The sequence below is a fragment of the Lytechinus variegatus genome, chromosome 2, assembly GCF_018143015.1.
Source record: "Lytechinus variegatus isolate NC3 chromosome 2, Lvar_3.0, whole genome shotgun sequence".
Taxonomy (NCBI): domain Eukaryota; kingdom Metazoa; phylum Echinodermata; class Echinoidea; order Temnopleuroida; family Toxopneustidae; genus Lytechinus; species Lytechinus variegatus.
Window position 1 is genome coordinate 1,264,529 of NC_054741.1, and position 15,620 is coordinate 1,280,148.

At 36.0% G+C, this 15,620-nt stretch overlaps 1 protein-coding gene across 2 annotated transcripts in view; it reads right to left on the reverse strand.

The window, feature by feature from the left end:
* The window catches only part of LOC121407024 (ribosomal biogenesis factor-like), a 123,256-nt gene that overhangs the window by 12,928 nt on the left and 94,708 nt on the right, over window positions 1-15,620 (reverse strand). For both annotated transcript variants that reach the window (XM_041597916.1, XM_041597917.1), the window contains one exon: window positions 2,575-2,679. In XM_041597916.1, coding sequence (XP_041453850.1) covers window positions 2,575-2,679 — 105 coding nt within the window. The remainder of the gene's footprint in view (window positions 1-2,574; window positions 2,680-15,620) is intronic.

A 15,620-nucleotide genomic window follows, 5' to 3' on the forward strand; every position in this document is an offset into this window, starting at 1 on the left:
GACTTGGCCTTTAATCTATAGGTGTGTTTACAAGCTGCACAAAAGGAATATGCTTTGTAAAACTAAAAAATAGCCCATGGGCTTGCATTTTTTTATCCCCATAATGCCATCAATGATACTGTAATGATCAAGACAAAATAACATTATAAACATTGCTGAAATTCACCATACTACTATAAAAATTGACTTTTGTATCAATGTTTAAATTTGACAATTTAGGTCAAAAGAATGCTTTGTGAATGGGATGAGATCAAATAGGAATTTAGATCAAACTGAACTCAACACAAAGTAATAATTCAGATCAGGATGTGAAAAGATTGGTAACTAATTCAAGTTCTTACATTACGTTGTTTAAATATACAGATTCTACGAATAGCACTGAATATATTGACATGTTACCCCTAATAGATTGCTGGGCCTGGTACAGAAGGTCTTTCACACTGGTAGATTTGTTGTATAGGCCTGTTTTGATAGATGGAACTAACACATAATAAATGTTGTTGAATTGGAAAAATGGCCCGAACATGATGCTTGGGCTTATTGAAAAACAAGAGAACACCATTGTCAATTGGGAATCAAACCCGGGGTCACCGGAATCCGAAACCCCGCTCTACTGACTGAGCTATTGCGCCTATCAACATAAAGAAAAATAAAATCTTGATACAATCTCTTTTCGCAGGGGTACCGTCAATATTTTGATATTATGTTGATATTAAGTTATCACATAAAATATCTGGTGTGAAAGCACCCATGATACTGTGGAGAGACAAGAACAAACCCTAACTTGAGCTGATCCATCATATCTACCCGCTTCTGACAGGGAGCAAAGCTTGATTCATAATTTCATCAATCATAACTGGTCAACAGGGAGATGGCTCTCTCTCTGTCTCTCTCTCTCTTCTTTAATCAGAAATCCCTCTAGAATGGGGTCAAATCCGACAATTGTTTCACCAAGTCCAACAGCTTAATCTACCAAAAGAACTTCTGGACTAGTGAGTGGCCATGCAATTCACACTGAACAAATATCATACAAAATAAAATGCAAAAAGTTGTTGCATTCACAAGCCTACTAGTAGAAACATCTACAAGGTTTCATTTCTCTCTCTTTTTTTATTTTTTTAATTTTTAACCATAAAATCCAACTAGAATGGGTTCAAATCTGACATTTGTTTCACCAAGTCCAACATCATTATCTACCCCAGAATATAACTTGAGTGTAATGTAAGTGGCCAATTCACATTGAACAAATATCAGGCATGACAGAAAAAATCACTGATTACAGTGCTATTGCATTCGAGGACATACTAGCAGAAAGTATACAACTGGCTTCCAGTGGCCAATTATTCTATGACTAATATATGCCCTTGCAACAGTTTAGATATTGCTTATGGACAAACCTTCAAGGCAGAAATAATATGAAGAAAACATATACCCCATAGTTTATAGTAGAACCTCTTTGGATTTACCATGAAATCACTCTGGTCTGAACAGATCTTCACATACAACTTCCTCAAATATCTTCTCTAATCTGAAAATATATATTCTTTTAGAAGTACATGGCAGGTTCGACTATAAATCATGGCCTGTCTTAAAAAAGCTTAAGGTTTCCTTCTTGAGTTTGAGGATTATTGATTAAGAAAATTACAAATAATGGGGTTTTACAGACAAACTGAAATCAATACAATGTATTCATGACCATTAATAATAAACCCATGATTTAATTCACGTTGAAAGCAACTGGTATTCCCCAATCAGGCAGAAATGGTTTCTACATTACCTTGTGACACAATCTGTGGTAAACTCTAATTACTTTGTGGTTGTTGAAATGCTTTAATCCTTACAAGTATCATATTTGTTTCTTTTTGTTTGTGGTGAGCTCTAATAAACATTACCATATCTTGAAATTATATACTAGATCTGTTTTTTGAAAGAAGAACAAATAGCAGAACTAGAATTTTTTTCATGAAAAAATTGTCAACATTTTTTTCCTATTTTTTTCTTTCTATCCTTACCCCAGTCAAAATGAAGTAGAGAAGCATACTCTCTAAAAATATGTAGTAAAAGAACATTGGCTTCTAAAAGAAGTATTTCAAAAGGAACTTGTCAAAATAACCAATGCACAACCGAAAGAAATGGGCTGAGGATTGCTCAGAACAGAAGAAACTGGTGTCCATCTGTGGAGGCCTTAGTGGGAAGATGACTAAAGGGCCAACAATTTTAAAATCAACCAAAAACACTGGTTAGAATATAGTGTATCTGTGGATGACTTAGGGTGTGTTCAATGTTGGTTTTCAAATTTAAACGGAAACAAATCATGATTGGAAACGTGATTACACAACGCAGTATGATGACAGACAAAGGGTGTGTCCAATGTCCTCCATTTCCGGTCATAGAATAAACAACTTTGAAATCATGATTCAAAGCTAAGTTTTAAGCATTGAAGTTTCGTTTGTAAACGCGATCAGCTCAGATTCTATGACCTCCAGCATCGCCAATACAACATTGAACACAATTGAAATGTCATCATGGAATGTGAATTGTAAATGAAAATATCCTCAAGAAAGATGTACTTACTGGTATTTGAGCCTGTTTCGATGATGAGACTGTGAAAGACTGATGAACGTTAGAGAAGGAGGCATCGTTTTTATTCACTTGCTCCTTAGATGACTTGTTCTTCATCTGTTTCATACAGAGATAGAAAAGTAAGAAAAAAATTAGAATTTTATTTTTTCACGGGCTACTTTTGAGTTCACCCACCCAAATTTGCAACATTGTATTTAAGTTTACATTTAAATCCTATGAGGATTTCAGGGGCTCTTTTTTTTCTTAGTTTTGTATTTCAGTGGCGAATTCACCCCAAGCCCCATGTAGTGATGAAAGGATTGACTACCCCTACTACTCATCAAAATGACAAACAAATTAGAAAGAAGACAAAGAAGATTACCAAGAGTAAGGCAGGTTATGTAATTATAATGACCCAACATGTATCTTTTACTTTATGAGAAAAAGTCATGTCCCTTTCAAACACCCCTCCCCCTCACCAAAATACGAAGGTGCCAACTCTTGATAGCTTTTTGTCTGGCATTCTTTGGAAAGGTATCAATTTTTTCAAACTTTTAACTACTTACTTAATCATGTGATTAGAGGAGTGATGAGGAAGCAAAAATGTCAGAAAAGAACTTTCCAATTACAAATTGTAATTTTGACTTTATACATGCAATCCCTACATAATTTCTTAGAAATTTACTGATTCTTAAAAATTTCCCTGAAATCCAAAATTTCTTTTTTATACTTGCACACTTTAAAAATATCAAGAGAAATAGAAGCACCAGTTTCCAAACTCTTACTTGAGTATAATGTATGAGGATGATAATTATCATTTGTTTGGCATCACCTGTGCCTGGGAGGTGAAAATCGAACTCGAAATCGGAGGACCGTCAGATAGACCACTACACCGAGGATTTCCCCTATTGTGTTTGCTCCTTTTATTTGTTATACAAAGTATTGTCAATGTTAATTGCATAGAACATTAAATCGTATTAGTCTTTGCTCTGCCTCAAATAAAAAAGGATTTCTTGTACATGGATTTACCTTCATTTAAATCATACCAAATTTGGAACACAAAGTTAAATTCTGTATCAATAACTACATACTTCTTATAATCACAGACAGAACGTTTAAGCATACAAAATTTGTAGGTATGATGTCCCAATCACTGCGATCAAGGCCAAAACCATAGTGATGAACACTCAGGAATCACCGAAGCACAAGTCATCAAAGTAAACTTATTGAAGCTTACATCTATTCAAAGAGGTGTGGAGGAGAACGGGGTGGGGGTAAACCCAAACCTAAATCTCTTCAAATCACATATGAGCTCATAAGATGTAAAAGATACTGCTACTTTGCCACGGTAGACTGGTATCAGATAAACTTGCTTCCTCCCGAATCCCTTCCATCAGCCGGCAGCCAATCTCGGTAAGCCGTGGGCCAGCCGCAACCTTTCTACCGATGAGTGAGAGGATACCCATGTTCAGTGTGCTTGGAGGAAAGGCTTTGGGGGAGTGGGATAAGGTGTTTGCTTATCTTTGACTTGTAAGACTCCATTCCATCTCTCATTTACATAGATCTTTATATCTGACATAGATCTCAGCTCAGACGTGATGAACATCTCCGGACGCTACCAAGTCTCCTCGTTAACCCGATCCATTCATGGCAGACTCTCATTACAAAGGGAATGACTGTACATAAATAATGGTCCTCCATCTCAATATTGCAGCTGACCTGCATCAGATTGATACCCAAGAATAAGATGGTCCGTGGAAGGGGGGGGGGGGGCACTTCCATTGAAGAGTATATACCAGGCGCGACCAAAGAAACACGTAAAAAATATCTCTTTTTCAAGATGGGGCCACTTGAATACATAACGTAATAGGGTGTCAAAAATGCTAAAATGCTGAAAAAGGGATAGGCCTATATATTTCGCTAGGATAGTTACATGTTTACAATCAAATTTGCGAGGGTATGAAAAAAAATTGTCATTTTTCAATCTCAGCCTTTGTAGTATATCATTGGTCCATAATATTTATATTCCCATTTCATTTAACCCAATTGCAAGTCTTGTGTACATGTTGAGTGTATGCATGCATGATGTTCACCTGCGCAGTGTACACTTAAACACTTTACGTTGACTTAGCCAGGATTAATTAATCAAGTTCAGGAATGACCTAAAAATCAAAAGTTCCAACGGGCAAACAGACATAAATTGCCACAAAATAGCTTGGATCACACATCATATAACCAGGAATAGTGGCTCAGTGGTGGAGCATCTACCTCATGAACGGGAGGTCGTGGGTTCGATCCTCGGCCGAGTCATACCAAAGACTTATAAAAATGGGACCTTCTGCCATCTTGCTAGGTACTCAGTATTTAGAGGGGAGAAGGGTAATAATATTATGCAAGGAGTGCTGGTAGAGCAGTCTCTTTACAGAATTGGCTTCATTGAGTACATAAAACATAATGATTATTATCATTTATAGAGTTAAGAAAAACAATGTGTGTAGGGTAAGGTAAAAAGCATGATTTAAAGGGTTATGGATGTCATCACTTATCTTTGCTTCGTTTGACACATTTCCATCTGTCATTTTCAAAGAGCTTTACATCTAACATAGATCTGGGCTTGGACATGATTACCTTATCTACAGAAGCTTTAAGTCTCCTTGATAACTTGACTAATACCATTTTGTAGATGAAGATCCATATTCAGTCAGGTGTGACTGAACACTGAACACCATCTTTGTATGGCTCCAGCCACATTATATTATACAAGCTAGTCAAGATGTTTAACTGTTTTTTTTTCTTTATCACTCAAGTGACGACAATTTGTGTTCTCCCTTAACAAGGCCGACAAGACCTTGAGTAAATTGCTAGAAATTTCTCAGTACTTTAAAAGTCCTTTTTACAAATTGTTATAGATTGGTTCAAGAACTTTACTGTCTCTCAAAGGTGTGATCACTTACACACCTGTCTTTTGAAGCATGCTTCTTAGTCTGGATTCAAGTCACATGAATAAGTTTTTTTTTCTACTTAGTGAGACTTGGATGTTTCCAACCAAGGTGGAACTATAATAGATATTAATAAAAAAAAGAATCAATGTTCTTTTTAAATCTATCAATAAAATAATACTAATATGTATTTCATACAAGTGGAATGCCTCTGGCCGTCTCACCTGCATCACGCGGTTCAATGTAGCAGCAGTGCTGACTTTGAATACTACTCTATACTCGCACAAGATGTTCAGTGATACATGGTTACTCTTATGTCCACTTTTTATGAACTAGACCAATAAACTTACAGAGATATGATGGTTATTCAACAAAAACCCCAACATGGCCAAAGTTCATTGACCTTACATGACCTTTGACCTTGATCATGTGACCTGAAACTCGAACAGGATGTTCAGTGATACATGATTACTCTTATGTACAAGTTTCATGAATCAGATCCATAAACTTTCAAAGTTATGATGGTAATTCAACAGATACACCCAATTCGGCCAAAGTTCATTGACCTTTGACCTTGGTCATGTGACCTGAAACGTGCACAGGATGTTCAGTGATACTTGATTACTCTAATGTCCAAGTTTAATGAACTAGACCAATAAACTTTCAAAGTTATGATGGTAATTCAACAGATACCCCCGATTCGGCCAAAGTTCATTGACCCTAAATGACCTTTGACCTTAATCATGAGACCTGAAACTTGCACAAAATTTTGAGTGATGCTTGATTACTATTATGTCCAAGTTTCATGAATCAGATCCATAAACTTTCAAAGTTATGATGGGAATTCAACAGATATCCACAATTCGGCCAAAGTTCATTGACCCTAAATGACCTTTGACCTTGGTCATGTGACGTGAAACTCATGCAAGATGTTCAGTGATACTTGATTAACCTTATGTCCAAGTTTCATGAACTAGGTCCATATATTTTCTAAGTTATGATGACATTTCAAAAACTTAACCACAGGTTAAGATTTCGATGTTGATTCCTCCAACATGGTCTAAGTTCATTGACCCTAAATGACCTTTGACCTTGGTCATGTGACATGAAACTCTACTAGGATGTTCAGTAATACTTGATTAACCTTATGGCCAAGTTTCATGAACTAGGTCCATATACTTTCTAAGTTATGATGTCATTTCAAAAACTTAACCTCAGGTTAAGATTTGATGTTGACGCCGCTGCCACCGCCGTCGCCGTCGGAAAAGCGGCGCCTATAGTCTCACTTTGCTTCGCAGGTGAGACAAAAACCAATGAAATTAATTTACTTTATAATATGACTGTGGTGTATTATATAATAGCTTAACAAATTTCTTGTTTCAGGGAGAGTGAAAAGGTGTGATTCCTAACTTTTTATTATTACTCTTCAGGTTACCTGCTGTTTGGGAAGAATTTCAAACACTCCTTTTCTCTATCAAGAGTAGGATTTTACAATGTGCTTCTTTTCTTTTCATTTATTCATTTTCATATCAAAATCAAAATTCACTGTTATAAATCAGTATGAAATTGAATTGAATTGAACATGTTCTTACTTCTTTTGAGAATGTGTATATCGGATTTTTTCTATTTAAGTTCAGTTTTGTTTTAATATACATGAAGAAACATAAAAAAAGATTGAATTGAAAAATATTATTCTTACTTCTCTTTTGACAATTCACTCATGCGTTCTTGGACTTTATCTCTTGTTGTTCTGCTTATGTTTACTTTCTTTATACACCATCCCCTTTAAGTCTTGAGTCATATTACTTGATATTGTTTACAAACAGGTGTTAATTTGGACTGGTTAGGTCATCTTATTCTGGCAACTGTCACCTGTCATTTAAAACTTGGAAAGGGCAGTTGAAATAATTCAAAGGGACAGTTATCATGTTCATTGAAAAACTTTGTCATGTTTTCCATGGTCATTTGAATGGTCATGAGTGGTCATCTGAATGGTCATATGAGTGGTCATCTGAATGGTCATTTGAATAGTCATCAGATCAGGGTAGGGTGGCTCAGTGGTAGAGTGCCTGCCTCATGAATAGGAGAACATAGGTTCAATCCCTGGCTAAGTCATACCAAAGACTTACAAACATGGAACCCTTAACCTTCTAGCTTGGGTTCAGTATTTAGATAGGAGAATAATAAATTTTGCTGCTTGGGGTAGAATTCCATCCAATGATGCATTGATTGCAAAGGTACATATTGTTCCAAGGTATGGTGAAAATGGGAAAGAAAGTCCTGAGGTATGACCCATAATACACCATTCTCACTACACAGGGTTAAAAATCTTTCTCTCTATACAATGTTCAACATTGTTTTGATGACTATACACCTGGGGATTCATTCCTTGCACCAGCAGACAGAGTATTTCCTTCATTTCTTCCTCTAGTACTGGGGAGTTCTATAAATACTAACTCATCCAGCAAAGTTGTAAAGTGCACACTTGTGACATCATCTTGGATGATGTTAACAACAAAAATTTCATTATAGTTAGGAAAAAAAATCAATAGCTCAGCCGACCCCAGTCAAACCTACTGACTTTCATATTTTCTATTTAAAATTTGCTCTTCCCCCCAATAAGTTTCCTAACCAACTCTGATTTTTATTGTTTTGCCTGAATTTAATGCAAAGTATGGCTAGATGCATTGGATCTTGACATTTAAAGAAAATACATGACCGACCTACCTATTTTCCCTCTGTTATGATTTTTTTTTTAATTTATGCCTTAGGGGTGGGTGAGGGTGGGTGGGTGTATGTGTGTGAGTGGAAGTTTCAATCTTTCTCTCATTCTTGTCTATTCACTCCACCTTTCCTTATTACAATCTATTTCATTATGAATTTGATATGTTTATCTTTCATGAACCCTCATTGAAGTACATGAATTACCCCCTGTGGCCTAGAATCAGATGATCTCTCTGCAAACTCTTAAGGAAATTCCTCAATTCAGTATCCAACGTGAACTTCAGTATTCAAAAGGAACTTGTCCAAAATGACCACCTGCATATAAAGACTGCTCACATTGTATCCCTTGGCTAATCTATTTCCTCAATGCCTCTGAAATGATTCCACAAAATTTTCTCCTGTGACAATTGCTCCTACTCAAAATGCACATATAAAGCCAAACTTAAACTTGAGTTTCAAACTTTAACCTAAATCCTAATTGTCACATGATTCTGAATAAAACACTATCACAACTCATCTTATAGTATACCTTCAGATCAATTAGCAGAGCATTTGTCTGAGAGCAAATGTTGCGTTACCTCTGAAATATCGAGGTTCATGACTTGCAATGCAGCCTTCATTTCTACCCATGAGCTCTATAAATACACCCCTTCCTGCCCCAGCTTTGCTTCAGGAGCAAACCTGTGAAATTCATGATTTCATCGTCAATCTCAAGAAGACACCATGCAATGTCATGTCACCTACATCTGTCACACACCCTTTCCTCCCATCCTTTATGATTACTTAAAACCCCCAAGTTCATCGAGGGACATATCGGGAGGGAGCACCCCCCCCCCAATATTTCAATTTCTCAGTTCGTAAGTTCCTTCATCACATACCACACCTCTCTAGTATCTCCACTTTGAAGGAAATTTCCCGAATTCTGGGAAATTTAGATCATTTTCAAGTAATTTTCAGGAAATGAAAAATTCCAGAAAATTCAATACATCAAAGTTAAAAAGGACATTTTAGAAATAGGTTTTATCGACAGGTATCTCCTTTCTCATTATTTCTATTGTTAACTCTATGTAATGAAATCAGTTACTATTATAATAACCAATTACTGTTATTCTCCATCTTCACGTCTATTGCACAATAAATACTTTTCTACACACTACATACAGGCCTACTAGGCAACAAACATAAAGCCCTTTTCAAATCATACAGACACCCCAACCTAACAAGATTCTGGATATGCCACTTATAATCTTCACTCAAAGGGGGTGTGTCCTAGAGATTAATGTTCCCCTTGCTCTCTAGGGAAGGCACTCCTCCCAAAATATGGCCTCAGATATGGACTATTGAATAAAAGTGTCGAGAGCCTGAGCCCACCCCCCCCCCCCCCCCCCCCCCCCCCCACCAAAAAGGTTTATTGAAAAACAATTAAAGCTAGAGGACAAAGGATTAATGAAATTTAGTTGTAATTTCTATGTATTACTACACTCCTGGTATTAAACAGTTTGGATAATTACAATGACTTTTTATATAGGTACCTTGATACAATTTGTTGCTTGGGGCTATGGACCCCTAAAAGTCTCATGACCAAGGAAAAGGAAGGAAAGAAATGGATAGGTAATTGGGTGAGATTATGACTTTTTTGCTGAATATTATGTCAAAATCTATCAAAAAGTTACCCCTATGGATTTTTTTTACTCAAAGAGTCAAATTAATGTGTTTGTTCCCTTGCAGCTTTTTAGAAATTTTGCCCCCCCCCAAAAAAAAATGGGGGGAGGAGCCAATGCAATGAATCCATCTCCTAAGATACCAATATGCCATGTTTGCAATTGAGATCAGTAAATCTATGCCCATTTAAACTGCATTCACAGACTGTTTTCATTAATAAAATGAATATTGGACGGACAATTATGAAATACAATGACATTTATTGAAACTTAATATGATTGATATCATTGAAATTCATTTTCTATGGCTCAAAGCAAAGAAGATGGCAACACCTTATATGCTTTTCACACCAGAGAAATTTTCCCTAACCCAATTTAGCTTTAGACTACAATCTACCAAAGTGGGCTAGCAGTAAATAACGTGGTAATCTGGCCCTGCTAGAGCAAGTGCAGTACTGAGAGCTGTAGTCTGAAACCAAATCGTGCTCAGGAAAAGTAGTACTTGGCATTAGCCAATCACAGAAGTATGAAGTTCAGGTTCATGAACTATTAACCAGGATTAAGGCGTTACACCCGGCTAAGAAAATATAGTGTTGGGTTAAGAAAAAAAGTATGAAACAAGAAAAAGATATAAAATAGTTAAAGACAGAGTCTGAATTAAGAAATGTAGTATGAATAGCATATAACACCCCTCCCAAGGTACACCAATATCTATCCCATTTCTTCTACCCTGGACTTGCTCAGAATGCTATTAGTAGAAACTGACCTCTTGGACTAATTTCTTATCTCTCGACCATCACTTTGAACTGACCACTAGCATTGACCTCCAAAGATAACCATTAGCTGTAATCATTTACCAATAAACCTTAAAATGACCATCTGTTCGTTTGATTCAATGTCAGACATTCCCAAACCTCTTTACTTTGCAGAAGCTGTAGGAGAGAGAACCCAGTTTTCAATTTCTCTGTGTTCTTTGGTGTTCTTGAAATATTGTTGATCATGTTTTCAGAGGGGCACTTGAGTTTGAGGTTGCTGTTCAGAGGAAATGCGGGCAACCAAAGAAGACATGGAAGAAGCCGCATACATTCGTAATTCCGAACCTTCATTATTCAGAATGTTCATATTTCCGAAGGTTTGTAATTCCGAAAACAAAATGAGGTTCGCAATTCCGAAGGTTCGTTAGTCCGAAAACGAAATTATTAACGAACCTTATTTCGTTTTTGGACAAACGAACCTTCGGAACAACAAACCTTATTTCGTTTTTGGATTAATGAACCTTCGGAACAATGAACCTTATTTCGTTATCGGATTAACGAACCTTCGGAATAACGCCGCAAATGTTTGGATTAATGAAACCTTTTACATTTTCGGATTAACGAACATCAAGGTATAGGCAATTTTACATGTTTCGGAATTATGAACCTTCGGAATAAGAACCTTCGGAATTACGAAGTGTAACCGGAACAAGCAAGTGGTGGAGGAGAGGAGGGTTGGGTTCAGGGAAGAGGATGCACAGAATATTCAGATCCAGCATTAATCAGTCCAGAAAAGGGTGACAGCTTTTTAATCTGAATGCTCATTTAAGTCCAAAGGTTCATTAATCCAAAGCTTTGAATATTTAAACATTTGCTAATCTGAAAACAAATCGCTTGTTTCTCTGAAGGTTTGATAGTCTGAAGATGAAGAAGGTTCTTATAGTTTCATATTATTAAACCTTTGGAATAACAGAGTTTATTTTATATCAAGACTTTTGTCAGAAAAATGAACCTTATTCTGTAGTTAAATAAACATTTGGTTTCTGTCTTGTTGAAGCACAGATATCTGATCAATAATATAAAAAAACACTAAGTCTGAAAAATGACCTTTAACCAATAAGTCAGTGAATCTAGTATATTTCCCAGAGAGGAATTATGAAAATAAATATGGCCCATCACGTGTTGTCCATATCAATAACACTCTCATTAAAAATTCACAAGAATAGATTCAGATTAAATTTCTGGACTAATTCTAAATTCCCTGGCATATAGATAATGCCTGCAATATGTGTTGCCTGGTAACGCATCCACACACTGCAAAGATAAGGTTTAGGTATCTCTCTGTGGTATTATTCATGGTACTTAACCGAAAATAGGATTGAGAGTTGGAGAATTAAATTCAATCTGTCAGCGGATGATAAGACATGAAATTATGCCTCTATGAGAATGACTTTATCCAACCTCCACAAATAGAAGAGTTTGTAATGCCCCCCCCCTTCTCACTCCAGCTCCCTGCATATAGGATATGCCATCTTTCAGTGGTTATCTTAGGGATCGTTCCCACTGCATATAATTATCGATCTGTGGTATCTCACTGCACTTGTGAATACAGGAGATACTAGCTGACTGGACATGCTTCATGCATCCGATTTTGGAACAAAATTGCATTTTGCTTATTTTCTGAAAATGGAATAACAATTTTCTTTCTATTTGAAGTTCAAATTTAAAAAAAAGAATGATAGCAAGCCTTTATTTTGGATAAAGGCCAAATTGGTTTCAAATTGTAGCCAATCATAAAGTTGTTATAAAATCATCACAACTAAATATTCAATTTGCTTTTATACTAATAACGATGGTAGCATAGATGTACCATATCTTAATATTTGCATCAAATTTTACATCTAATTCCAAAATCAGGTCCCAAACAAATTTTAGGGTGTGCGTTGGCATTAAGACTGACATGTTTGGTTATGGAAATAGTTCCTAAAACCTGCTTTGGGTTGTCACTTTCCACGGGGAAAATCTTATTCAAGGCATGGTCACACCGCCCGAGCGTTGTTGGAGCGGTCATGGAGCGGAGAGAAAAAAATCATCACTGCTCACTACCGTTCACCATTTTCAATTTCAATTTTTTTTTTATGTTTTTAATTTTTTCACCCAATTTTGAAAGCAAAATTCGACCCTCTTTCCTACCGCTCCACGATCGCTCCAACGACACTCGGGCGCTGTGACCAGGCCTTAAAGCTCTTTGGCTTGGATTGGAAAAAAAATTTAAAGACTGAATAAATGAAAGAATGAATGAATGAATGAACGAACAATCAAACAAATCAATTAATGAATGAAGAATGAAGAAATTAATGAATGGAAGAATGAAAAAAATGAAGATAGGAATGAATGAATTCAATTTTATATTTATTAATATATTTTATGATTGGTTTGATTATTAAAAAAAATGTAAATGTAGCAATATGAAAAACTTAACAAAAGAACCCTTTTAGAGATATTTTGATGAATCACTATATTCAGCTCTCTTACTGGTTGTTCTCCCAGTAGATCCAAAAACTTTCCAGAGGTTAATAAGAAACTCTATATAGGGGCTATTCTGACCAAATTGTTTATATCAATGATACGACATTGACTTTTATAATAAACAATGCATTCCACTATCATTTGGCATACGTTTCTTTCACTACCAGTTTTCGGTATCTGACTTGGTGCCATATCAAAGATCACATCAAAATATTTGTCAAGCTTTTTAACGTATCAGTCATCATGATTAAGTTGCCTGATTAATGGTATAGAATGGTAGAAACCCCTTGGACAGCTTTTTTTTTGGTTGCAGACTGGTACTGTTTCATCAGTCAATCAGATCGATCAAGGGTGACCATCTCGGCATCAAATTCACTGGAACGTAAACAGGTTAAGAGTCTTCAAGTCTATTCATTCACCGCTCCAGGGGTGCAGGGTAATAGACAATGAAATGGACACAAGTTCCAAACATATCTGGTCTTTTCACTCAGCATTCTGTACAACTACTGACCAGTGGATGACCACTCCAGAGTAATGCATTTCAGTTCTTTCTGCTCATTTTCAAGATATAATTGTTATCTGGAATTTTTGCTATTTTCCAAGGATAAATATTGTAGGTTTTTTTACGTTAACATCCTTCTATACACGTCAAATAAAAACATAATACATAAAAAACAAGCAAAATAAGACATCTGTATAAAGCAACTGAAATGAATATAGGCCTACAGCATAAAATAAAAGTACAGTTCTTAATAGCCATATAACACCTTGTAGATTTAAAGGAAAAAGCACTACCATATAGCAGTACCATAGATTGTAAGATGAATTTCATTTATCATCAATAAATGAATGACACATTCATTGAAATGGAAAATAACCACAACTTGGAATAACTAAATGATAAACAATAGCAATAACATTAAATAGAAATAACAAACACATTATCTACAGTGCGTATCAAAAAAAAGTTTACACTTAGAAAAAAATCCTGTAAAATTATAAATTTGTAATATCCTGAAGAATTTTCCACATTTTAACATTGATACAGATCTATTTAAGCAAATGATGATATAACTGTCGAAAAATATTTCCGCTTGAATGAGCACCACTTACTTTTGAAAAGTTAGTGAAAAATGATTTGCGCAGAAATTTAAAATAGTTTTGCGAATAAAAATAGACCTAAATTATGAAGAACACGTGGCATTTAGCTAGTAAAATTGATTTGAAGATATCTTTTACCATTTTAGACCCTTTTTCCTTGCCCAAAACACTTTGAAGACTGCATTGCGCCCCATCCCACTCCCCCACACACCAAAGTAATCGTGACGATATTTGCTTTGCACTGAGCTGTGATTTACATGAAATGGCTTAGGCTTGATTTTCATTTTGTTAATCATTGTCAAGCTTGGAAAAGGTGTAGAGAAACAAGTATTAGATAAAAAATTAAATGTGAACCCACTTTAAATGATAAAAACTTAGTGAAAAAATGATGGAGAACTTTTGTTCAGAGTTAGTTATGTCCTCAGATCCAGCTGGCACAAACAGGGTAAAGGTTGTGCTTACTGAGTGTTGAAATTTCAATTTTGGGTGGCAAAATTGTTCCAAAATGCTTGAATGTATCTGTTTTATTTCAATTGACTAAAATTGCAAAGGAAATGTGTGAAAAATGTATCGCAGGGTAAATTTTATTTCGCCCTTTCTCCTTGACACAGCATGAAAACGAGCATTTCTGCGCAAACAGATTTCTGCGAGCTTTACAGATTTCTGCGAGCTTTACAAAAATGGACAGTGCTCACTCAAGTGTAACTTTCTGTAAAAACTCTTACTTGCATTGGATAGCTGGATGAGACCCAACCCTAAGATTATATGTGAAAAAATACCCACATGCTGTATATTTTTTATTTGCCTGGGCTTTTTCAAAGTGTAAACTTTTTTTTGATACGCACTGTATAACATCGATGATCCTCAAAAAGCTCTGAATTAAAGCCTTCATGCAATCTCTTGAATTCTAAAAGCTTCAAAGATATGAAATTGTCATTTTTAATCCAAACATTGCAATGCAGCTTTAAGACAACCTGGAAGCAGAGATTGACACCCTGGGGGCCTATATCCTTGTGGTGATCACCGATTACAGGGGAGATGACCCCTTCCTTATGATCTAACGGTCAAGACCTCCGGCCAGTCCCAAGAGGGCTGGACAGACTTTCAACCTCAACTTGGTAACTGACAAGGAGCTGATGGTGTTTGATAGATGGAGATGGGTTGTGTATATTATGTAGAATAGGAAAGAAAGGATGTCAAGTTGGAAAATTGGGTCGCTGATGAAGTAATTTAAAGATGGTAGTCGGGTGAGCTCACTGCTATCAGAAATCTTGGTATATCAATATTGTAAATGATAAAGGCATCATACTTTATAAATCCACCCCCCCCCCCTTCAATGAAGGCCTGGT